The 27,021-nt window shown below is 42.5% G+C and overlaps 1 protein-coding gene across 4 annotated transcripts in view; it reads right to left on the reverse strand.

Annotated features, from left to right (window-relative positions):
• The window catches only part of SMG7 (SMG7 nonsense mediated mRNA decay factor), a 55,520-nt gene extending 28,626 nt beyond the window's left edge, over positions 1-26,894 (reverse strand). For 2 of the 4 annotated variants that reach the window (XM_086753137.1, XM_086753138.1), the window contains exons 1-4: positions 26,596-26,894; positions 3,350-3,381; positions 1,929-2,046; positions 826-958 (exon numbers count right to left, since the gene is read on the reverse strand). In XM_086753137.1, the coding sequence (XP_086609263.1) occupies positions 826-958; positions 1,929-2,046; positions 3,350-3,381; positions 26,596-26,624 (312 nt within the window). In that variant the 5' untranslated portion in view covers positions 26,625-26,894. The remainder of the gene's footprint in view (positions 1-825; positions 959-1,928; positions 2,047-3,349; positions 3,382-26,595) is intronic. The other 2 variants (XM_086753135.1, XM_086753139.1) reach the window with 2 other exon arrangements.
• Positions 26,895-27,021: the final 127 nt, after the last annotated feature.

Raw genomic sequence — 27,021 nt, forward strand, 5'->3', positions numbered from 1 at the left:
GAAAAAAAAAAATGGGGCTGCCTTGCAGATATTCAGAATCAAACTAATACATTGTGTCCTACTGTGTGTTGTAACATGAAGCTGGTACAATCTAGCTGACAGAAAGTTTAGTCAGACCACTACTTGAGACAGACAATTCAGCAGCGGCAATATTGCTGCAGCACACACCAAATGAGGGGGGGAAAAAAAGAAAGGCAAGTTAACTTTATTAAAGCCATTATCACACACCAGCTCTTATTCTCCATAATCTACAAGCTGAAGTCTAACATTGGAGAGAGCGTATGAGCAAAAAAATGGCAGTAAAGAATAAATACATGAACAGGAATCATAATTCTTTTGCAATTAACTGAAAATCTCAGAAAAGATACTGCGCAAGAGCTCTAACAATACAGTTTTGTTTAAGCGGAAGAAGAGCTCCTGTAACCGAAGTTTGCAATTCTAAATCATTGTTGACAAACAGATACAATTAAGACTGAAGATATGCTTGTAAGCCTGGGAGTCTCGATAAAAAAACCCAGCAAGACATTACAGGTTGTAAATGCTACACAATACTCTTGGGGACAAGCACCCTACCTAAATGCACAACTGTGGTGGGCGCTAAGTTAAGCATTATTCAGAAAAAAAGCTGTATTCAAATATGTATGTGGTATGTACATAGACAGATCTTGGAAAACACTAATTCCATGCTCACCATCAGCATTTGGAATACAAGGAAAGGACACAGAACAAAGCATAAAATATTAAGGTATCACACATCCTCAGTGCATCTGCATTTTTGAATTCTGCATGTATTTATGCGGAGACAATGTATTTTTTGCAACTCACCTGTGTGTAGAAGCCACTAGCTGCCTCTAAGAACAGAGAAAGGTTTGCCTGAACTTCGCTCCGATTTGGATTTGCTCTGTTTTTCGCCTGACCCTGTAGCGTTGTGATCTGATTTTTAAAGGCATGATTCCAACTGAAAACAAAATAAGTGTTTTCCTTTTTTTACTCTGGAAGTGTCAATGTAGACAGCATAAGCAACAGGAAAGAACTGTTTAATTAGCATCAGACATGAAAATGAAGTATATTCAAATTGAGGCAACATTCAGATTACAAATAAGTACAGAAGAATTACCTTTCCCCAGCTCTCGTAACTAGAGAAACCAATCCTGATACCGTACAGCTCACACCCTAACAGCATTAAGATTTGCTTGTAATTGTTTTGTTTTAGGCAGCATAGCTCTCTTCTGAAAACAGGAGGTGGGGTATAGAAATTTCAGTCAAAAAGCATTCAGTATCTGGAGGCATGGACAGGACAACTCAACCAGTCTACTCATCTTGCATCCCTCCGTGCTGGAAGAACCACGTTCTCTTAACCAAACCTGTTACAACCCATGTCTGCATCTTAAATAACAAGGAATGGACTCAGGGCCTGGAAGAAACCCAGCAGGATCTTCCCGTGATTCTTAACATGCCATGAGCACCCTGTAAAGTTCTCTCCTGATATTCCTCCCTCTGCCCAGCCCTACCTCAGAGGACTTAAAATTAGGGTCTTCAGCAACTACTCAAATCCTGTTAGACCTTGCTCAAAGCTCCAGGTGATTACATCAGACATTTCCTCCTTTACGGAAACTCCAAACTTCAGCCCTTTCCTGACAGCACAGAAGACTGATGTTGCTTCTCTCTCTCCCTTCCAGACGACTCACTAAAACCCAGTCCTGCATGACACGGTTGCTAGCAAATTACCAGAGGTAAAATACTAACCTACTGAACGCTCTGCATCAACTCTGCAGTGCATTCTCATGTTTCACCCACAGCACAGCTCTCATTTTAAAGGAAATAAGATAACCATTTCATAGGATACAATCGCTTTTCTGGAAGTCTCAGGGTTTTCTGCTCATCAGCTCAGATTACATATATACATACAAATTTAATGAGGTACTTACAGGTCCTGCTCCACTTTTTTATCTAAAGCATATTCCAAATCGGTCACTAGCATTTTCTGATATAAGTCCTGTAGAGCTTGTCTGGATGTCCAGACTTCTGCTGGACCCAGCTTGGAATCTGAGCAACAAAAAGAAAAAACAAAAACACAACAGTTTTTGTAATACTGAAACTTATGGAGTTATTCCAACTGATTTTTCACTCACCTACCAAAGGAAAAAAGATAGCACAGTGTAAGATACCCAATGCCAAACGCCTGCTTTTATCACAGATTCATCAGAACAGTGAAATACAAGAACTACTGAGGGACTGGGGATTAACTGATCACTGATTAACTGATCAGTCTCCTACAACACTGTAAGTAGACATGAGTAAAACCAGCAGCTGGCAAGTTAAAAAAAAACCAAAACAGACAGAAGGAGGTGATTCTCCGTAAGTCATTAAGCTGCACAACTTCTTGTCACTGGGCGAATTCAGACAAACTTTCAGAACAGCCTGACAAAATTAGCAGAAAAGAAATCTATTAAGGGATGCTAAATAGGACAGCCCCTGGCGCCAAGGCTCTTGGTATTTAGGAGAACACTAGGGGCAAGTGCTACTGCATGTTTGCCATTTTTTAACTCTTTGGTAGCCATCTGCTTTCCATCACTAACAGTAAATGCAAACATGTCTCCCTGCTTTCTAGAGTTAGTGTCCCATTTCCCATGCCTTGTAAAACCACCTGAGCTGGGGCTGTGGGAGTACAAGCGATGGGCCTCACCCAGGAAAGCCGTTCTGCTGAGAGTGTAGCCACTGCTGAGTCAGACGGATCCAGGCAGTTATAATGTTCCTGTGGAGACTACACCAACCTGCTACATACACTACACCAAGGTGGTGTAGGAATATACAAGCAAGCTGCTTTGTATTGCACGGCTGATACATTGACATAAGCCATTTCCATTTTCCACAGATACATACAGCTTAAAACATAGCTTGTAGCATTTATGCTAGCATCTACGGGCGGCACTTTCATAACACATGTAGTAGCATTCAGATCCACATCTCCATCACTCAGGTTTCTCAAAACCATTCAGATCCTTGCTAATGCCAAGCACAGTAGTTCCTGTGGTAGTCTGGACAGGAGTCTCTTTCACATCCCCAAAAGGAGAACCCAATTGGAGAGGAGTAGGGCAGTGACCTCCACCTCTGAATGCTTTAAAACATCTAAAGTCAACTTTAAAAATACATGTCTTTTTAGATATAGAAGAGAGAGGCACAGTTGTTAAAATGCTATTTATTAATATATAGGGGACAAACCTTTAACATAACATCACATACTTTCCAGAGAATTTTTTGGAACAATAAGCATAAGGAATACAAAAGCAAAACAAAAACAGGAACCAAGTATTAGCAGCTAGATCAACTGTATAATAAAGGCAATTACCTGTCATTTCAGCCTTCAGGACTTCTGCCTGCCTGTAAGAAAGGAATAAAACAATAAATTAGAAACAGAGCGATCAAAATAATTTAATTATGCTAAAGCACATTCATGCAACAGTGAGCAGAGAAAGTGGGGCCAGCTCCATAGAGGCTGCCGAGTACCTACAGTGCTATAATTTACTCCACGCAGTAGGGATTTGAGCTACTGTTTAACAGCAGGATTTTTTTCTAATTTATACCATAACAGAAGTCAACTGTTAATTTCTCCCTGCTTAGCTTTCAGAAAAAATATAAACTAAAAAACACGCTATATTTTAAGCTTTACCTGGCAGCAGTATCCTGCCATCATTAGTGATATCTGCATAGTTGTAACTGAGAATTTGGTATTAACTTGAAGCTGTCAGAACTGAAATGCAGTAGCCAACACAGCGAAAAAAATCCCATCAGTGCCTGTGAGCACATTGCTACAGCCCTCCTGTCCCTCCGTGCTGCACTAGCTTTGCTTAAGGAGAGGTGATAAAAAGACTATGGCTTCCCCAATTACCTCTCTTCCTTGCACTGCCTCCCTAAAGTCACTGTTTGATCAGGTTTTCAAGGAAAAAAAACATACAGAACACACAGAAATAACGGCAACTACAGGTGACCAGCTACCGCTCCTTCACTGAACATCCTCTGCAGATCTCCACTGCTGGTGGAGGCTGGCAAAGTTTCTCAAGTAGAGGAACACCACACGGTCCTCATTAAAAAAAATATTTACCAGTCATCAATGGCTGGATGGAGCAGGCAATCAAGATGCTACGATTAAGCACTGTGTCAGGACTACATAAAACTTCAAGAGGCAGTGCTGCTGGTCTGTCTGACCCACACAGAAATAACACAGGGAAGGCAGAGGCAGAAGCGATATAAAGCTGCCTGGTTTGGCTGGGGTTTAGTAGAACACGTCCCTTTCCCTTTGCTACACTCAAATGTTTACACATATTTGCAAAGAGCACAAGCTCTCCATACCAGACATGGAATCCTCCTAGCATAGGAAATACACACTATCATCTGCCTCCCTCAAAAAAAAAAAAAAGATGAAAGTTGCACTGTGACTAACATGGAAACCAGATGCCAGCTTGGGAAAGAATGGAGAGCCAGGAGAAAGCACAACCGAAGCCCTAAAAAGGCTTCAGACACAAGCATGTACTCTCCTGTCAATGTGAAGTTGTGGTAACTGTAAAAATAGTTTCTCAGATTGTTCTGGGTTGTACCTACTGGCCACAAATTATAGGCAAGGATTAAAAAGATGTCAGAATAGTATCATAATAGGAAGATGCATATTGCTAAGTAAGTCCTTTCACTAAATTTCTATTTATTAAATGCAAGAATTATCTACAGCAACTCACCACAGTGTACCATCCAAGAAGCAATGGGATGCTCCAAGGGCTTTAATTAAGTTAAGAATATCTTAACTGGTGCCAGAAGTGAATCTGTACATTCCTCACCTGCTCCACAAATTTAATCTATTTAAGATAACTTTTCTTAGTTTATTTATTTCAAGAAGGTGTTAATACATTTTTCAACTCCTAAGAGAGCACAGTGGAAGAAGAGATAACCTATTACTACTGACAGATAAACAAGGAAAATTTTACACATCGTGTCAGGAGAAAGCTGAAAGACCAAGAAGGGGGGTAATGAAAGGCACCTCAGCAATGCCCTTCCCACCAGTGCAGCCCGCAGGATGGGAAAGAGCAGATCTTTTCCCCTCACACAGCTAAGAGCAGTCGAAGGACAGCAATCTCCTCTGCGTGCTGCACCTCCAAGCCTCCGTGACGCTGACCTGCAAGTCTAGTCAGGCACAAAGCTGAGCCAATTCCACGATGCTATGACTTGGCAGCTAGAAATGCCACTGCTCAGAGGAAAAGCTGACTTGCTCAGGTGCAGAAGTCTTTTTTGAACAGTCAGCCAAGTTAATACAGTTTGGCTCGCACTTTAAACACCTGCCAGTTGTGCAAACTTTTACTTTGAGCTGAGAACACTATCTACACTGCCAAAGCCATGAATCCTACCGAGAGGCTCAGCCTGAGCAGGAGATGCAGTACTGCTCTGGCAAGCACGAGCCCAAAATTCTCCTCCAGGCAAAAAGGCTCTGCGCTTTAAAAGCCAAGAACTGCTCCTCCAAGAATTACTTATGCAGAACTACCTTCCACTATGTTAAGCACTAATCTTTTCAGAGGGAAATACAAATAGCACCATTTTAAAGGCTTCACTTTCATAGTTTTGACCATTTGGAGAATTTAGATGGAGAGCCTCAACCCCTACATCAGTGCAACTGTTGCTGATGCTCTGCAAATGCATAGCCCTAACACTATGGCTGGACCTGAACTTTTACTGAAACCATTTTTTTAGAACATCTTTTCTGGAAGACAATACTCATGGGCTTACAGAACAAGAGCCTTTAGCATCAATCTCTTCACTAGCCATAAAGCAAACTGCCTTTTAGATTTTATAAGCTTGCAAAAGCTACACTAAAGGGATTATGACTACAATTTCAAATTAAATACATAACAGTTATTCCAATACTTTCCACAGGCCAAAGGAATTAGTCAAGTTTAATATTAGCATGCTGTTTCTTCTTGCCATCTAAACCCAACTTCTAAGTAAAATATCTGCATCTACCATGGCTGAGCCAGGGTAAGAGAGGGCAGTCTGGGTACCAAACTTATTCTACAGCAGTGGCAAAATATTAGCATCTCAAGAAAAAAGATGATTATATCTTGAATAGACTTTACGGGAGAGCCTTTACTGGCACTCAGACTTCTAGTGGGTCCAAATCAGAGTTCACTGATAACAGCAAGAGTTTCTAACAGTGCAAATGGCTCCTCATACCTTCAAGCATCTTTAACAAACCTTTGTGTCCATATATTTTCTTGCACTGCCTCAGACTGAATTTGCAGTTGAATGACTCATTCTGGTGCAAAAATACATTGCCTGCCAGCAAACTTGGTACAACTTGCTTACACATTTTATCAAGAATATTCTCAGGTACCTCCTTGCCCAGTTGGCCTCAGCAGTTCAGTCTTCAAATCATGTTTCCCCAAGTTTGCTGGTCCAAATCCAGATAAGCACAAACCATAGTTCAAAAATTGTATTTCAAGCATCTCCATTAGCTGATGCACCATCTTGATACATTGTGATAGCTAGTCTTTATAATTTCCTAAGCAAATACAAATTCAGTCCATGCTTTAGTTCAACTCAAAACTCAAATACAAAAGCCTTCCACTCAATTCAGTGAGACACTTTGACAGCTAAAGGAATTTTCATTGTATTCAAATACTTTAAAAGTTTCAAAACTTTAAAAGACAGTAGCCAGGCCTTTCTTTTGAAGTTTTGATTCAAACTCAAGTTCCCAGAGACGGCAAAGGAAACTTTTCTTCTCTTAAAAATCTAGCAGTATATAAATTTGAGTTTCGCTATAAGTTTGGGGAACTCGGACACTACATTTAGCCTGGAATGAACCACCAGATTTAGCAAAGGAAGACAAAACAGATGCATTTTGGTTTTCCATTTTCAAGTTTTTACCATTCTTGATCAATTAAGTTTTCCCTAAGCAAAAAAAAAAAAAAAAAAAAAAAGAAAAACAAGTTGTTCCCCTTAAGCTGGTAAACCCTATGGAAAGGAAACTCGACAAATATAGGGACATCTGACCCATACACATTTTCAAGGGTTCAAACCATCACACTGAGAGGCTGAAAGGTACATCGACAGATCATGTAGTCCCACATACACTTTTACACAATGACAAGTTTGCTTAATTTGCTCTTAAAATCCTACAAGAAAAGATCATACAACCTCCCTGGTTAACTATTCTATTGCTCAGTGATAGTGCAGAAGTTTTTTTTCTGAAATGTCAACCTAAGACCCCTCTGCTGCAAACCAACTCCTCCCTGCAGCACATCCACCTGCCACGCAGAGCTCCTGATCACCTCCTTTGTACAACAGCCACCTGGAAAACCAAAGACTTAAATGCCTACTCTGAACCAGCAGTTCTCTTGTAGGCTAAAACATTGACCTTCATAAATTAAGTTTTCTAATCTTCTTATTGACACCTGACTTGGAAACTCCATTCATGTATTACTGAACAAGCTGATCTATTTTACTGTTGCCTCCAAAATAACTCATCTCTGTCTCAATATATATTCTTCAGCTCTTATAATTCAATAACATATAATAACAAAGTTTCAGTTCTGCGTACACCACACTGAATCTGTAAGAGGGCAATATCAGTTCTACAGAAGCAGTTTGCTAACAAGCTGCATTATAAAGCACAGAAAGTAAATAAAATTAAGGCCAAGTTTCCAAAGTAGCCATCTAGTGTCACCCAGCTAACACTCGCTATTTCTGCAAGTCCAACAGGTCAAAGTCAAGCTTCGCTTACACTACACTCCTCCCATTTACACAGCAAGGATGAGCCAGGCATGATCTGCTATGGCACAATTTCTACAAAAAATGTGGAAAAACCCTGACCTCACAAAAAAAAAAAAAAAAAAAACCAAAAAAAAAAAAAACAGTGAACATAATGCTCCGCTTTCCACTATGCCTAAAGGGGAACTCCACTTGGTTTTCCCCTGGCAGCCCTGAAGCATCAGCAGCTTTATCAGTTCCCTTATCAAGTCTCAGTAACACCAACCCCTTGACAAGGAATTGAGGATTTACAGTACTAAAATGGGTAACGAGTCCGGGCAGCTGAGCTTATAGAAGAATCAGAATCCAATCACTTGTTCTATGAACACTCTACAAAATAAAAACCGTATTAAATGGCCCAGGTAGTTTCACTCTAAGCAGGAATTTATATTCCTGCACTTCTCTTCCCCAGAGGTACGTGCAGAAGTGGTACCACAACAAAAAGTGCCCGCAGCCTAGCAAGCCTTAGCAGGAGGTGACTGATCCAAAGCCTCATCAAGGGCACTGCCAGAAAGTTTTCCTCCTTCTGAAAGGGAATAAGAAGGTATAGAACATAGATAGAATAAATGCAGAAAATATTTCATGTTGGGTAGGGAAGGGAAATTTTCTATGCTAGCATATTAAAAGAAAAGTCAAATACACTTAAACCTAATTATTATTCTATTTTAATCATTCCAATACATGGCAAGGCTCACACCCAGAAGGAACTCCAAAGCAACACTCAGCAGCTACTATTTTAGACTTTCCTCAGAATAATAGTTAACTTCAATGAAAATGTATAATGGCTTAAAACCTCAGTGGGTTGTTTGCATTTAAGTATATCCATGCTGATTCAAGGCAGCGGAAAGCAGTAGAAAACACTAACAGCATGGGTACTGAATATTCTACAGCAGATTTAGGGGAGACCTGGGTTGCTCAGAAGCCTCTAAATACAGCATTCCCATCTGCAGTTCAGTGCTGATCAAAAATTAGTACGTGGTTGACAGTTTTATGTGACATGAGCATTCTCCCTTCCATTCCTAAGGGCAACCACTAACACTTGCTAAAATACAAAGCTTTATTAGCAGTTCTTAGAGACCTGCTGGGCACGAATCCTTTAGAGCTGGTAAGCTTTGCTAAAGGTTGGATTTTGAAAGATAAAAAAATAACTGACTTCCCTGAACTATTTTGTAGACAGGAACTCTAACTACGACCTGTCAAAGGGAATTATTTTTATAGCCATCTTAGGATTGTGCACAAACCTAGATTTTTAGACCTGCATAACAGTAACAGGGAATTTGTGGATAAACTTTATCATCAATATTTCCTTCACCTATTAATTCAACATCACCTGAATATAACAGGCTTCAGGCAGCAGCTCCATTTAACAGCCTGACACATCTTTTCCTGAAAGGGTAACTGGATGGAGTCAGGATTTTGCAGCTGTATATGGAGTCCAGTATATATTTTACTTACTTATTTGTGTACAAACTTTACCTACTTACTTGTGCATCAGACACGTACAGTTTAACTAATTTAAGCAGGTTTATCTTTATGGAACAAGTTCTTAAAGTTCCAAACTTGCAAATATTGTCACCTAATTTAAATTACCGTAGATTTCATTAAGTACTGGAATCAGTTGCTTTGGGAGCTAGCAGGTTTTGGTGATGTCAGCTCTTACTGACATAGTAAGAGATCTTCAGGCTGTAAGTCATCAAGTTAAACGCTCCATGTGCCTTTTAGACTGAAAGAACAGTCTTCACAGACATGGCAATGAAAAACACCTTCAACAGTACCACCTTACTGTCAATTTTATCTGCTAACTAGTTTAAAGCTTATGATCCCTGTTGCAGGCAGTTGAAGTCAAGGTATAGGTAATTTATTTGACCAGTAGCTTTATCAGATTACAGCCGTAGATGAAAGCCATGCAAACAAGTAATGCAGCATCAATGTAACCGTGCAAGCAAAAAAAAAAAAGCCACCTTTGCAAGCAGATGCTAAAGCAAGGCAATCACCACCTGAATCCAAACACTCTCCCACAGGGAATTCTGCCCTATTGCCTTCTCGTTCCCACCTCAGCTGAGATGGATGGTGAGAAATGGGGATACAGAACGGGATTTTTTTTTAAATCCCATTTCGCCTCTTTCTCTTAGTCTAGACTCTATTACAAGAAAGCCATAATAATCATCCTCAAAAAGCAATCACCAAAAGCAACTCTTTCCAAGTTTGATCAGAACTGACAATCCTCCTCCCTGGATAAGATTCAAGTACCCTTGCAGTCAGCTTCATTCAAACTCTTTTTCCTCCAGTTTTATCTAAGTCAGTTCCTTTGTCTTACAATTTGAAAAGGATGTGCCCCACAGGCAGAAGCTACCCTAAGGGCAGTCTGTATGTGCTTAGTCCCTATTTAATCTACAGGCAGGGAAATACAAGTCTCCTACCCTGCTAAGGTTTCTACCATTCAACTGTCTTCACCAAAGTCCACACTCTCCCTCTCGTTACAGCCTAGAGCTCATAAAATCATTATGGTTGGAAGAGACCTCTAAGATCACCAAGTCCAACCATCAACCCAGCACCACCACGCCTACTAAACCATGTTCCAAAGAGCCAGGTCTACATTGTTTTTGAACTCCACCACTTCCCTGGGCAGCCTGTTCCAATGCTTGACCACTCTCTCTGTAAAGAATTTTTTCCCAATATCCAATCTAAACCTCCCCTACCGCAACTTGAGGCCGGTTCCTCTCGTCCTATCACTAGTTACTTGGGAGAAGAGACCAACACCCACCTCACTACAACCTCCTTTCAGGTAGCTGTAGAGAGCAATAAGGTCTCCCCTCAGCCTTCTCTTCTCCAGACTAAACAACCCCCGGTTCCCTCAGCTGTTCCTCATAAGACTTGTTCTCCAGACCCTTCACCAGCTTCACTGCCCTTCTCTGAACACACTCCAGCAACTCAATGTCCTTCTTGTACTGCAGGGCCCAAAACTGAATACAGTATTCGAGGTGTGGCCTCATCAGTACTGAGTACAGGGGCATGATCACTTCCCTACTTCTGCTGGCCACTGTATTCCTGATACAAGCCAGGATACTGTTGGTAATCTTGGCTACCTGGGCACACTGCTGGCTCACATTCAGCTGGCTCTCTACCAGTACCCCCAGGTCCCTTTCCGCCAGGCAGCTTTCCAGCCACTCTTCCCCAAGCCTGTAGTGTTGCATAGGGTGGTTGTCACCCAAGTGCAGGACCCAGCACTTGGTCTTGTTATATCTCATACAATTGACCTTGGCACATCAAACCAGCTTGTCCAGATCCCTCTGCAGAGCCTTCCTACCCTTGAGCAGACTGACACTCCCACCCAATTTCGTGTCATCTGCAAACTTACTGAGGGAACACTCAACCCCCTCACCCAGATCATTGATAAAGATATCAAAAACTGAGCCCTGGGGAACACCGCTTGTGACTGGCTGCCAACTGGATTTAACTTCATTCACCACAACTCCCTAGGCTCGGCCATTCAGTCAGTTTTTTACCCAGCAATGAGTATACGGGTCTATGCCACGAGCCACCAGCTTCTCTAAAAGAATGCTACGGAAGACTGTATCAAAGGTTTTGTAAAGTTCAGGTAGATAATATCCACAGCCTTTCCCTCATCCACTAGGCAAGTCATCTGGTCATAGAAGGAGATCAGGTTGGTCAAGCGGGACCTGCCTTTCATAAACCCATGCCGGTTGGGCCTGATCCTCTGGTTGTCCTGCACATGCCTGGTGAAGAGCGCACTCAAGATGAACCACTCCACGATCTTCCCCAGTACCGAGGTCAGACTGACAGGCCTGTAGTTGCCCAGATCATCCTTATGGTCATCACATTGGCAAGCCTCCAGTCATCTGGGACCTCCCCTGTTAACCGTGTTAAGCTCATGTCAAGCACAGGAGTGAGTCTGAGCCTTGTTAGAAGAGCAGTGCTGCAAACGTGAGTTAAATGCCTCAGAAATGGGATCCAGTCCATACGCAGTCATTCAGGATCAGCAATATGACTGTGTCCATTCCACAGAGTTCTGAAATTTCAGTCAGGAGAGTAAACTGCAGACTAAATACCCAACAATCTGTACTTTTCAATACAAACAAAAATAGCTTGGCATAAACGTACAGTTTTAAGACTAGGTCAAGAAAGCTCAGCAGTGTTTTCCATAGTCACTGGTTTGTAAAGTTATTTTTAAAATACTGACTATGCTGTTCTGTAACTTTCCATCTTGACCTGCTAGTTATCTGGAATTTTACTGGAGCAATAAGGGAGAAAACTAACCTCTAAATGGATGTTGTTCACAAAAGCAAAGCACAAGAGCTCCAGCCATCTTTACTTTGTTTACCTTCCAGAAATTGATAGCATAGCTCCACAGGCAACCCTGTTTTCAGTATAGAAGAATTAAGAGCAAATAACCAAAGGATTAAAAATAATTTAATAACTATAGAAAAGGCATGATCAGGAAAGAACAAACAGATACTTAATATGTGCGGCACTTCAAGACATGGATATCTTTTCCTATTTTAAGGAATACCTTTAAATGACAACTTCTAATAGGAAACAATCAACAAATGAATACACTTATGGAATACTGTGTTTCCTTATCAGCATCCATACAGTAACACACTGCATTGGCTGACAAAGTATCAGCTTTGCAGTTGACCTGAGAGCAAGTCAACGGCAAGATGTTTAACACAGAACACATCATTTGTCTGTGTATCTCCTTAAACTTCACACTATCCACTGGTCAAGCTAGTTTTTAAAAAATGAAAGCAATCTTAAAGGTGTGAAGGCACAAAAACTTCTTCCAGATTGCTCTGCAATCCATTCAACCACAGCCAGCCTGCTCTCTTAAAAATACAGTTTTTGGAGAGAAAAATCATAAAGCTCTGCTTGCTCACTACCCACAATAAGGAACTTTTGGTAAGCACACAGGAGGGTTATCAGTTCTTATGACTATGGTGCTAAGTGGGACATGAGAGGTTTACATCTGACTACCTTACTTCCTATGGTAATTCCCACAAGGTTTTGAGACTGAGGACGGAAAAGCAACAGAATTACCTTCTGAACTAAAAAAAAAACCAACAACGCAAAAAGCTCCAAATTACATCCCTGTAATAGTACTATCTTTTGCTCTTTCAAATCCACTCCAATTAGAGTGCACATCGATCAGGTTTCAGTTGTGATAAATATATAGTAACATAATTACTCATTTGTTATATTACTGCTACTGACTTGGCAAAATCTTCACTTGTGTTAAGGTCTATAAACGGCAGAGATTAAGTGTTAGTAAGTGAACATCGTTTAACTTTTTAACAGCTTTTGCATTACGAAAACCAGAATTATGGAAAACTGGAGCATCAAGATCAGCTTCAGATGGATATCATTACATCAGTTTCAGAAAGTTATGCTATTTAACTCAGTCTTGCAGAAGCCAGATCAACTAAGGACAGGCAGCAGATGCCAACCCTCCCTGGGCACTGTACAAGATCTCCCAGGCAAGTATACAGTACTCCACTCAAAGGCTGGTAATTACATACCCGATTTAGTGCCACACTCCCATAACATGGCAAAATATGCCCTCTTGCCTGTCTGTGGAGCTGGAGCACCTGCAGCTAAGAGCTAGTTAACAAAAGTGACATACGTATCCTTCAGAAAGTCCACCCCACTGTGCACGAAGAGGGCAATACCTGCAGCCCTCTCTGACTTCCAGCTCTAGCAGTTTCCTGCTGCCTCTAGCCTCCACTAACAGTTCGGGATATAGAGCTGAGATATCTTGCTGATTTTCAGTGTCTTCTATGGACCCCTTCCTTTCAATCCCTGCCTCTGAATTTATCCCTTGCTCACTAGCAAACATTGATCCTTATGCTCAATCAAGCTGAAAAGCCCTCACAGGGACAGAGGAAAGAATTACCATTAAAGAGGATTCAGTTATTGGGAATTCAAGATACTGTCTTCCTTGCTAAACGGCAGATAGAGAAAAAGCAAATATATTAGACATCAACATCAAAGGTGGCAAAACTAAAGCACAAGTAACCGTCATATGGCGCTTGCAGTAAGTTAACTACAACAGATAGGGTGGAGTTCAGCATTTTGAACACGTGCTCTCCAACCGCTAATCCCGAGATCTATGTCCAGATAGCGAGGACCTTCAAAAACATAAGGCCTAATGCAAAATTATCGATACTTAAATTATTCATTGTGGTCACTCAACAATTTGTATGAAGTAGGTTTTTTGCCCAACCACAATCATTTTATAAACTCGCAATTATGTAAACATCACACAAAACACTTATCCATACCCAGAAGTTTTAAAATAGATTTTAATAACTAAGGGATTTTTCAGTGTGAAAGGACACTGCAAGGTTTAGACAAGCTGTAAGAAGTAACACTCAGATTACATAGAAGTATGATCCTAATTGCAAGCTGCATCTTCAAAATTATTCAGTTCTCCACCTTGAAACTAAATGCAAGGCACATTTTGAAAGCACAGCAATGGCATGAAGACTGAACAGCAGTCAGGAAGAATTATATAATATATTTATGATAATTAAATGGGTACTCAGTGCATCATATTGCCAATAGTTTACAGGAGTTTCATTAGCTGCTTCCCATTCTCTATCAGAAACACACACGCAACACTGTTCTGAAACATACTTACTCTTCAACTAGAGAATATCTGAGTAATTATTTTCCAAAAAAAAGTATGGACATAAGGAAGAGGTAGAATCCTCTACCACCATAGGTTTAATCCAGCTCTATCAGGCATAGTAATTTCTAATTTAAAAAGATTGTTAAATTCTCACCTCAACACAACCAGCAATATTTAATATGTATTTCAACAAAAGCATAAATGTGACACAAGGTACCAAGGACACCTGTTTGAGCTGCATGAAACTATGGGAAGGAGAGTTCGTTACTGAACCTCACATTCAACCTTTGGTTTATCAACACACAACTCTCCCGTACTCCTCTGTTGTTGGTTCTCCTAAGATCAGGAGCAGCTCATCCACACGATGCAAAACACACACGTATTCCTGGAATATCTAGAAGTTACTCTCTCATCTGCGTTCAGCTGAAGGAGAAACTTATAACCAAACTGACCAGCTCTGATCTAGCAAATTTTATTAGCTGAGGAATTAGTGTATCCATGAGCAGCATGGATACACTACTATGAGAACAGCCCCACTCTAGGAAGGGTGTAGCTTGAAGCTTTTGAGCCCTGTTGAACACAAAGAGGTCCTCAGAAAAAAAAAAACCAACCCAGCTGAAGTGGTTCAGCTCACTCAGTTGAGTCCAGGTGACCTCTGCAGCTCCAAACTGCCTCCAAACAGAGCTGCCGCAGCCATTGCCCTGTGAAGTGCTCTCAGGTACCGCCAGTTAACCAGTAATCTACCTTTCCCATTTTAAAAACTAATGAATTGGTTAGGTGCAAGCGTCTCAGCAAGTTTATAACTGCCAATGTTAATCCTGCCTTTGAGGATTCAACGTTTCTATAAAAGTAATTTTTTATCAAATTTAAATCTCAATACCTTAGTTGCAGAACTAAAAAGGTCTCTGTCTTAAAGAAGTTCACATGATGTTCACAAATCACTATCTACTTTAGCAATCCTGTATGGAAAATTTTGGGGGTTTAGTAGATCTTTACTGAACTTAAACCCAAACGCAGTTTCCCAGACTGCAGTCTCCCTTTCAATAGTCAGACCAGACTTGTTGATTACACTCATTTTGCCTTCCGCAACAGCTGAGGAACAGGCTCCATAGCAATGGACTAGCACATCCAGCCTGAAGATCAAATCTTAAGGCTGGAAGGGACCTCAAAAAGTTACGTAGCCCATTCCCTCACTCTCATGTTATTCCTGACAAATATTTAACATTACTTGTTTTTTAAGTCCTCCAAAGGCAGACACCTCCAGAATCCACAGCAGCCTATCCCAGCCACCTTGCTAAACCATTTCCACAGGGGACTAGTTTTGCCTTAAAGAATCATGGTATGCCTTGGGCTCACCCACTCTGGTTCCTTCTTCCCATCAAATCCCTGAACAAACATCACCAGCCTTACTCAACCCACTGCTACCTTTGTAAAGCGGTGAAGGGGCAGGGACTGTCCCACCCGTTTAGACCAAGACGATGTTTTCTGAATCTTTGACGCATATTAAGCAAGGAAGGATAATGTTGGAAAAAGATTCAGCACGTGACTACACAGTTACCACCTATTAACTCAACACTTGTGCATTACTCTAGTTGCACAAGCCAACTCAGCCCTGGCACTTCACTTTGCAACCACAATAGCTTGGATCTCATCATCAAACGTTTTGTATAGGATACCAGCATGTCCAAAACATTTGAAAACAATAATTTTGGCATTTTATTTCAGTATTTGACAATAAAGCATGGAAACTACGTGAATCATGCTGCTCTAACCCGAAAATCTGAAATCCAACAGTATTTTCAACCATAAAAATAAAATCTCCTGCAACTGAGTCCTTAAAGTCCTGAAGATCTTGATGTCTTTCTGATCTGTCATTCCCAAATACAAGACACTCTTGGGCTGCAACACTTAACACTCCAGCATAGCAATTTCTAGTTTTGTGGTCCTCAAAGAATTATTTCAGGAATTAACAGAATCAGTTATACAAGACCAAAAAAAAAATTATACTCATCATTAATGCAAAGTGCACAGAATTTTACCTGATTTTGAAAGACTATCCCAAAAATTCTGATTGTATAATGTAACATGACAGGCAGATACACCACTTTTTTCAGAGTTCATTTCTGCCTAGCAGCATCTGATGGAAGCTACCAAAACAGTCTGCAGCTGCAGAAGTAGCAGTAAGCATTTGACATATTTGTTAGAAAGATACTGGAGATATCTTTCCTGATAGTTTCAGGCTTTAGAGGTTATTTTAGTCTTTGAAATCAAAACCAGGAGAAGATGAGTACTTCAGCTGAAGCTGGACTGCACACCCAACAAGCCACAACCCCCTACAACTGTCTTTGCCCCAAGTCCCGTAACTCCTACAGTTTACCTCAAAACAAAATAAATCTCTAAAATGAAATAGTATGTTCAAACTGGGTAGAAAAACCGACAGAAGTTCACGCCCTAGCATAATCAACGTGACATGCTCCTAAATTAAGGCCTTCTGTATTAATCCAAATGAATGTCGGCAGTTTATCACTTCTTTTCTAGTTTAAGATTTCACATATCTGTTCAACTTCATGCATATTGATGGTATTAGGAAACTGAATGGTGAAACTTTCTAGATTTTTATTCCAAGTTTACTCTGCATCTTTTAATCATTTAATTTATAATTAACCCATAGAGAAAAGTAGCCTTCCTTGAATCTCATCTTTTTCTTCATATTGAAATAACATTTCCTCCACTTCACTAGCAACTGCAGCTGAATGTTGAAGATCTAAGAGCTACTACAATTTTCATGGGTTTATATACTCTTGGTGGTTTTAGGTTTTCTTTAATATTACAAAAACATGGCTTAAATCCTTTGGACACTATTCTTATTGCCATTCACAAAAGACAGGCCCACTAGTAGATGGGCTTTTTCTGGGACATAGCTGGCTAGATCAAGCCTCTATGCTCATAAGTTTTGTCACAGCATTGTCTCATGTATTTACACTACTTCAAATACTACTCTGTAGTATTTACACTACTTCAAGGCAGACAACTAGCATCTATTTAACAGACAAAAGTCCTGTCCCATCCATCTTTCTCCTTCTCTTCATAAGTGCAGATGATTAGCATTTCTATTTTTAGTTACTAAGCTAGCCTGCAAAAACTACCCTAAAGACCCCTCTTCACGGCTCATGCGTACCTCAAATTAAGAGCACGAATGCTCAAAGGCACTGCCAAAACCAGTACTGACTGCAGAAGGAACCGAAGCTGGGGTCTGTCAAAGGTTCCTTGCTGGCTACAGGAAACCCCGGTTTAAAAAAAGATTATCACACAGTCGCAGCTGTTTGACACATAGCAATATCCACGTGCTTTCTTCAAATCACGGTGAGACCAAGACAGGACCCAGCAAAGCAAATACCAGGAGACTTTAATCGCAACAGACGTACAGTAGCAGAATTTATAGGATTATCATAAAACAAAGGGGAAAAATTGCCTTCCCGATAGATTTATCAAAAATTCATTTCTTTCTATTCCTGACAACACCTGTAGTGAAGTCAAACTGGGATAAATAACATAGCACAGACCTTTGGGGAGTCCAGTGAGCCCTAGAGCAGGCTGGCTCCAAAAGAACTGCCCTTTGCTGCAGCCTGATCAAACAGGAACAACTATCAAGGCCTCATTAAACCAAGGCACTAAAAAACACCAAAGTAAGGATAAAGACTCTTGATGCCCAAAAGGTCTCTTTTACCACATCCAAACAAGAAGTCTAATCTCTGCCTAAGGTTCCATTAAGTAATTAAAAAAATTTTGCTAAGTTCATTTGGCAGAATCAAACTTGAAGGAATTAATTTATCACTTCTTAACAGCTAGAGAGCAGCTCTCTGAGAAAATTCAGCCATATGACAAGTGGGGCCTGCAGACTCAAAACAGACAATGCTTCAGAGGGCAGGGGAAAGACATAAAATAAAAATCAACTTACACATAGCAGAAAACTGTTCAATAGGGCTGAGCACTAAAGGATACTTTCAACATCACAGACAAAGAAATTAAAACGACAAATAGACTGCTGAGGTATTAGACATGATAAGCACTTTCAGAAAAATGATTATTTACTTTTTCCCTAAAGGTGGAAGAGAAAATTAACTCTAGCAGGACTCCTAAGTACCTCAAGGGTATCTCTGATTTGAGTCCCATCAGTGAAATTCAGTCTGTCGCCCACGGCTGTATAACAATCCCAAGAGACTCCTCAGCTTTCTGGTTCCTTATGATAATCCCTTGAGTGCAGAAGTCAGTGTGATTAATCCGAGAAAAGTCCTACTGGAATACAGAAAGAAGAGAAAGCAGGCCTAACGTTACTCAAAAAGCTGTTATTCCGCCCCAACTCACAGCATTACATTGATCTGAATGGGTAGCTGCTGACTTATCCCAGAGGAATTGAAATACGCAATATCAAAACACTGCTTAAGCTGTTGCCCCCTCATTTGGTGGTCTAGGAAGTCCCCAAGCTTACAATAGTAAACTCTTCTCAAACTCACACTAGAACAAAAAGCAGTGGCCAGACAAATCTAGAAACATCACCTAAAGGCAAGGCTCAGAGCATCGCTGCACAGGTGGAAGCTGGTGATGAAACCAGTACAGCTATAGAATTACTTTCAACTAGATATTGCATGCAACAACATGAGTGCTCAAGAGGCACATACAAAAAAAAAAAAAAAAAAAAAGCCACACATCCGCCCTCCCTCCTGGATAAAACAATGAGAAACTATGGTCCACAAGTCAGGTCCATGACTCCTTGCGTCACTCCACAATAAACATTAAGTTAGCTCTCTGCTCTTTTCACTGCAGTAAGACAGAGAAATATGTCCCGTGCACAACAAAACCTATGCTTTACCAAACACCACTGAAATCTATGACCTCTCTAGTAATATATTAAAAAGTACAGGACCAAAGTATGCAATTCTGCTAGTGATTTTAAGGAAATAAATCTGTGGGTTTACTGCCCTCCTGCTTGACAGCAGCTGCTCAGCTTTCAAGTGAGATGAGGACAAGACTCAAGTTCAAAGTAACAAAAGCAATAACTAATGTCCTCCCACATATACTCCTTATACATTATAGCTGCATTCCTTAACTGTTTTTCCACCATTCCTTACTCTGAGGAGTCTGCTCCTACTAGTGAATCTCTGCTGTGGTTGTGAAGATCCAACAGCAGAGATTAAGGACCCTTAAAACTCTACAACCTCCAGCAGCTCCTCATTCAACAAAATCAGACACTACAGCAAACTACCCCCTCCTCGCTCCCCAGCCACCATGCACTCCATCTGCAATTCCTCCTCTTCCATACTGATTTTTGCTGGCTCAGCCAGACAGAGAAGATGCCATGGCACCTCTCCATCAAGTCACTGTCTTCTCCCATCAACCCAAGCAATTCTGAGCAATGACTGCAGCCGGTCTTTTCTTCTCATGTGGGAAGCATCAAAACATCTGAAAATACGTGTGATAGCCAACACGGCAAAGGGAAAAACAGGGCAGCTTCACATTCCACACAGACTGATTTAAATAAAACTTAAGTTGCTTGAGGTGAAAGTTAGTGATAAGATTCAGTGCCCAGATCAGTTTATTCAGAGGAAAAAACACCTCACTGCACTAGGCTAGGGTTACTTGTTATGAAACTGCTATATGGAAGATTCACATTTAGAACAGAAGAAAAGTTTTATGAGTAGCTTGAACATCATGGTATACTCTATATAGAGTACCAAAATTAAATAGCTAAGTATTCACTAAGCAAATGTATTTTCTTATCATGCACTGAAAAGAAGAAACTCAAAAAACCTCCAAACCCCTATATTCAGACAAGAATCACCTTGTTTCACTGCCACAACAGAACCTTCTCCTTTTCCATAAAGATCAAACTATGTAAGAATATGCAGGTTAGAACAAGAACTAACTGCTACAAGAATCATCCCTGCCATCAAAAATAAATAAACAAATACAGCTGTAACTTCACTTACACTAACCTGCACTTCTAGGTCACTGGAACACTGTTTTGCACGTAACCTCAAAGCACAGCACAAAGAAAGCGCAGTAACAGCATCCACAATAAGCTGTGCTCTGCAGCAAGAAAAGGAAAAAAAATAAAATAAAAAAGGGAGTCTCTCAGCCCAGACTGAAGACAGAGATCCCATTTGTGAGAGTGATGCAGGCAACGCGAAGGCATTCAGGGGTTCATATATTCCAGGAAATGGGGCATTATTTACTAGTGTTATGGGTCAGCGAGCACTCTAATGACCATGAGCACTGTCACTAAAAGAGGCAGTCCCACTCTCTCCTTACTATCAGTGCCTCATTCGTGTGGCACAGAACCTCACCCCTTTTGCCAGCACATGTGTAGTAACATGACGAATGAGATCAGGAAACTAACTCAGGCTAAATTCTGTGGGTAAAAAAAAAAACAAAAACAAAACAAAAGCAGTTTTAAACCTAGCATAGCTCCCCAGTCCAGTTCACTGAAGACCTGGCCACAAATTTACACCATCCAACCAGGGCTGAGCAGGAAAGGGTGAAAGGAAGACTGTCACATACAGCCAAGTACTATGCAAGAAGGGTCAAGTTGCCCAGAGAGGTGGTGGATGCCCCATCCCTGGCAACATTCAAGGCCAGGTTGAATGGGGCTGTGAGCAACCTGATCTAGTCGTAGATGTCCCTGCTCCTGGCAGGGGGGTTGGACTGGATGACCTTTGCAGGTCCCTTCCAATCTGAACCATTCTATGATTCTGTAAGTTCTCAGATTATTGCAGCCCTCTTCCCTCTGGCACACATCCATACACAGCCACCCTCCTGCCAGTTCCTCCAGCACGAAAATGTACCCACCATCTGATAAATAGCATGTACATTCAAATCCTCACTGCTAAGGATGTCTGTCCATTCACTCTTTTAACATACTGCACCAACTGCACTCAAACTCCATACAGGGGAGCAAACTCAAACTCCACGCACATGCCTTGGCTGACAAAGCTCTGCATGTGCTGATTTACACCAGCTGAGCTCTGCCTGCTTCTCTCAACAGGCACACTCATTTGGATCACTCTTCTAACCAGCTAATTTTCATCAAGTCAATGGCAACAATCAACTTTGAAGCTCCTATCTCTCTGTAGAAGATGGTTAAAATTTGTCAAAGCCATTTGAGAAAGGGTAGCAACAAGTGATAAACACTACATTCAGCCAAGCTTCCTTTCCTTTGGAATCCAGGCCTGAAAAAAAAAAAAAAAAAAAAGTATGACAGCTGTGATAGCACACCCAGTCAACTTGCGACTTCAGCACAAGTTGTCCCTGGGTGGCAGAAAGATGCTCAATAATCCAAATCTCCCTGACAGTAGGAAGGGAGCAAGTAATAGCTGCTGGGCTGCCACAGCCTGGCTGACCCAGATACCACGCTGCAGTGGCTGGGGCTGGCTGGAACCTGCCCAGAGAGCCAGAGGGTACGGTGTGGGTCTTGGAGCTCTCAGCAAGATGTACTTCCTTCAGCAGAAAACTCAGAGGAGAACTGCCTAACACTTTTTAAATTGTAACTCTTATCACTTCATAGGTCACCACAAAAAGCTTGTTGATCAGTAGTAATCATCAACCTTATTTGCCTTTTTAAACCATTACCCTCACCCATGAAGACAGATAAGAAGTGTTGCTCATACCAAATATTGTTAGCAACTCTAGTTACCAAATGTCAACAAACACCTTATATGGAGGGGGGGGGGAAGAAAAGAAGAAGAAACTGTTTCCCTTTATGTTCCCCCAAAGAAAACACTGTGCTAAGAGGTGCCTCCTGAAAGGCCAATGCAGTATTTGATCTCTTCACCACTTCACCCCTGTTTAAAATTCAAGAGTAAACAATGTATGAAAGTAGCATTAATCACTTCAGAACATAAAAAAGCTGGAGGGAATACTTTCAAAGACTGACTGGTCTTGTTCACATATCAAGACAAATCAAGGAAGATGTGGATCAACTGGAGAAAGGTCAGTGGAGGCCCAGAGGGTGGCTGGGGCTGGAACACTTGTGTTCAGGGCTGGAGGAAAAGGAGCAGGGCTTGGTCAGCCTGGGGCAGTGAAGGCTTCCAGGCACCCACAGCAGCCGCATGCCTGCGGGGAGGGGACTGAGAAGACAGAGCCAGGCTCTCTACAGTGAGATGTGGCAGGAGGATGAGAGACAATGGGCACAAGTTAAAATGTGAGAGGTTCAGACTGGATGCAAAGAAAATCTTTTCCACCAAAACGACAGTCAAGGAGTAGCACAGGCCACCCCAGAAGTCTGAGCTGTCTCCATCCTTGGAGGTTTTCAAGACCTGGGTGCATAAAACCCTGACCAACCTGGTCTGACCCCAGAGCTGCGCCTGCTTTGAGCAGGAGGTTGGATAGGGACCTCCTGAGGTCCCCTCCAGCCCAAGTTACCTTGTGATCCTATGAACTCCAGGCATGCTTTACAAGATTCTCTACTAACAATGAAGTTACATTTACTAACTTCTTCCTCCATATACACTCAAGATAATTACATAACTTACTCTTCCTGTCCTGTTGAGATTCGTTCTGGGTCTGCACAAACAATATTCTGGTTTGTGCTTTCCAGCACTGACAAACACCAACCCTACATCATCCTGATCAGGAATCAGTACTAGAACACGCAGCACTAAATTACCTCCGCTCTACCCTCCTCCACTAACAGTGAAGAAACACTGCAAGAGGTGCGTCACAGACTGGCAGACAGCAAAGGAGCAACCATGAAGAGACATGGCAGATGCAGAAGTTAATGGAGCTACTGATGAGTCTTTGGAAAGAGAGCCACAATTTAAATTATTAAAGCAGTCAGACCTTTAATGAAGTTGGTTACAGCCTCATCATAAGGCTACAGGAAACTATCACCCGTTTGTCAGCACTAGAATTTCTAAGCGGTGCTCAAGCCCTGTAATTGAAGCACTTTTTGTTCTATGTTTACAGAGTGCTAAAAGCCACAATTTACCAGGGTAATGCCAGATTTAACTAGTAACTAGAGCTCACATCTTTGTGAAATGCAACTGAGACAGTCAAACTGCTAAACTTCTCAATCCAAGTTAACTATGTTTTGAACATTAACACATAAAATTGGCAATTAAGATAATTTATTTAAAGTGAACAAACATGGACTAAAGCTCAACACTGCCTCACAAAAAGGACGCATTTGGAAGTTTCTGTGGTATTACATTAGAAATCCTATTGGTAGCAATATTTTGCTTAAAAGTGACTTCTTCTGTACCTAGCAGGATACACGAAATGTTTACTCTAAGATGACTGCTCCACTATATTAGTCTAATTTATGGGGAGGGAATGCTTGTAGATTTCCCAAAGAAGAACAAATGGTATCTGTACAAATTCTTAGCCAGATGAGACAAACACATGCACGTGAACAGAGATGAACCATGCCTTTTTCCTACTAGCTCTTTGAAAGAGCCTTCTGAAAGGCCTACTCACCTGACCAGATGTAATGCAAATCTTTTGAGAAGTGACTCAAACAACGACCAGAGAGAAGTATCTAGGAAACTAGACACGACAGAAGACACTCCAGTAGTCTTGAAAGATGACCTTGAAAAGGATAGTAAGACTAGGAAAGTAAACAGCCCAACATTTTCTAACAATATATGAAGGTGACTTAAAAATGGACTCTCCCGCAACTTTTAAAAGACTCTGTTGAAATCTGACCTTCTTTGTTCATTCTGAAACCCTTCTGGAGGATTCTCAGGTGTTTCTCAGTTCTTGCACTTTGATTGAAGGGGTACAATCTTTTCAGGACAGCATTTAAAAACAGTTGATTCATATACATTTATACAGAAAGCAAGAGATTGGCAGTGGAGGAGTTAAAGCAGTCCAGCTAAAAGTCCTTTCTTCCCTGCTCATTTTTTCAGCCTCTCCATTCTTGCAGAGTCATTATTTCACTAGTTATTCAACCATTACGTGGTCACCTCAGAAATTCAGCTCTCTTATATCTAAACTTCAAATAGACAGAGAACGACTTCTCACAACAACTTTTCTGTCCATCCTTAGTTTTAAGACAATGAAGACTAGCAGACACTAATTGATCCACAGCTTCATTTGGCACAATGTTTTGTTAAGTTGCCTTCTCATATCGTTATACTTTTGTCTATTTATTCCTTCATCATTACAATCAGATTAAGCTTGTAATGCTAGATTAAGAATGAGGATGCCCTCCTCCTGAAGGCGAAGGACTAACAGAACTGGCTCAGAGAGTTTGAGACACTATTCCCAGTTCTCTTTATGAGCTTGGGCTGCAGTAATCCACAGCTCAATTTCTGCCCTATGCAAATCAAACAATTAAAATATACACTCTGTGGATGTAAAAAGCATTTCACAGCTTTTAAGGAAACCATTCCCAAGCTTACTTTCTACAGAGAGGAACAAAGCCAAATGTTTTTTTTGAGGGAGAAGGTGAAGATCAGTGACTACAAAGTGCTTGAAAAGTCTGGGAGGGGGAACGTCCTGTAGGGTTTTTTTAGAAGAAGATAAGGTTCTTGGTGACAAAGACAGGTGTTATATTACTTATAATCCATTAGTGCCCATATGCTTCAGTCCCCTTGGATTAGGCACAATCCAAACAAAGAGGCAAAGCAAAAGGCCTGTGATGAGCTATGGTGTTGGAAGAACAGGTGAAACAGGTGATTTTCTAGGAGAAACAGCTGATTACTACCCACATGCTTCGAGGCAAAGAGATCTCCAGCTCAGTGCAGCAGAACACAGAATGGCTAAGAAAGAGGCAGGTGGTGCAGGAAGGTAACTGGAGCAGGACAAGTTCCACTTCAGCAGTACAGCCTTGTAATCATGCAAGGCAGCTGAAGACTCGCAGTCATGGGGAGGGAGGGAGGGGGGAGCAAAGGGGTTACAACATTATTAAGATACATACTAAAATACAAAAGTAAGTCTTTTACTAGTAGAGGAAAGCTAATAGTAAGGCCTTTAAGAGCTTTTTCCAGGATGTAATGGGAAAGAAAGAACAAAGAAGTTTCTAAGACAGCATAAGTTATCAGCCTAGAAGAGAAAAAGGCTCACAAACTTGCTATTAGAGAAAAAAAGTTTCATCTCTTCAAAAAAGAAAAAAAAGAAGGAGAACAGGATCCAAACTACCAGAAGGAGGCAGACAGAGATGCAAGACGAGATAAGGAGGAAGAGGAGGCCTTGGAAAATCAGTAAGGAGGCAGCTGAAGCATTTCAGAACCCTGGATAGAAAGGGTTTCGGAAATGTAGAAACCTCCTTAAATTCACCCCTTAGAAATCCTTCCCAAGCCCTGAACTCCTCAGAAGGAGTGCACATGCCCTTCTGGCATACCTACACCTTTTCCATGATGTGTTCTGGAAGGGCTGGGGTGGGGGGGCAACACGTCATGGACAACACAGTATTCAGCATCCTACAGCTACTGAAAACCCATGTGTATCTTGCAGTGCTCCTTTCCAAAGTTACCAGAGAAAGAGCGTTTCATACCCAAAAAGATAAGCTCACCCGAAAGCCTCTCAAAGTTCTGCTCATAAGACCATGCGGCATCTCGTGCTTTCGACTTCAGGGGCTCAGGAGCCTTTCTGTTCAACGAAGCGTTCTGAAGAAGCACAACTCCGGCAGACCTGCTTCTCTCCCAGACCCTCAGCTGTACAAGAGGACTCGCAGCAGGCCGCGGGCTGCCCGGCGAGGGCCGAGACCCAACTCCTGCTTCTCCCAGAGCACTCTCGGGGCTGCGAGCGCTGGTTTCACTTCATCGCCGGGGTCAAGCGTCGCAGCCGCCCCGCAGCGGCGGGATATTACGGCACCCACTCGAAAGGGGCTGGAGAATTCCAGCAGGGAAGCCGGTGGGCTCCCCTTGGCTCCAAGGCAACGGCTTGACCTTGTCGGGGAGCCCTCGCCGCGCCGGGCCGCCCGCCTGCGGGTACGCGGCTCGGTCCCGCCTCGGCCCCCGCTCCCTGGTTCGGTAACGTGGCGGTCGGGTCTCCCACACCCTCTGCCCGCGGTTACATCCCCGAGCTCCTCGCTGCCGCTGTGGAGACTCCCCAAGTCCGAGGGAACCACGTCCTCCCGCTCCCCGTCGCCTCCGGGGCCGCCGGCCGCGGCCTCGCCTCAGGGCGCCCCCCCCCGCCGCCGCTTCCCGGCCGGCTCTTACCGGAGATACTGCGCACACAGCAGGCTCATCCTCCGCCGCTCGCCGCTCCGTCCCGCCGCGGGTCTCACAGCCCGGGCCGGCCCGCCACCCCCGCGCCGCCGCCGCTGCCGCTGCCGCCTCCGGCCGCCGCCGCCATCTTCCCGTGCAGGGCCTGCCGCTGCGGGGGAGGGGCGGCAGGAAGGAAGGGGCGGGAGTGTCCCCGCTCTGTGCTCCGGTCGGGCACAGCCCGCCCGCGCCCCCGCAGCACCGGTCGCAGCAACCTCAACGGCCCCGGCAACGGCCGCCGCTCCACCGCCCGCCCTCTCGCTGCTCCGCTGAGGCGCCTGGACCCTCCCGCCGCGCCTAGCCGCGCTTCCGGGCCCGGCCCCGCCCCCGCCGGCACTTCCGGCGGCGCTACCGGCAAACCCTTCCCCCGCGCCTTCCCCC

This window comes from Chlamydotis macqueenii, chromosome 8 (genome assembly GCF_036417535.1).
Source record: "Chlamydotis macqueenii isolate bChlMac1 chromosome 8, bChlMac1.mat, whole genome shotgun sequence".
Classification (NCBI taxonomy): domain Eukaryota; kingdom Metazoa; phylum Chordata; class Aves; order Otidiformes; family Otididae; genus Chlamydotis; species Chlamydotis macqueenii.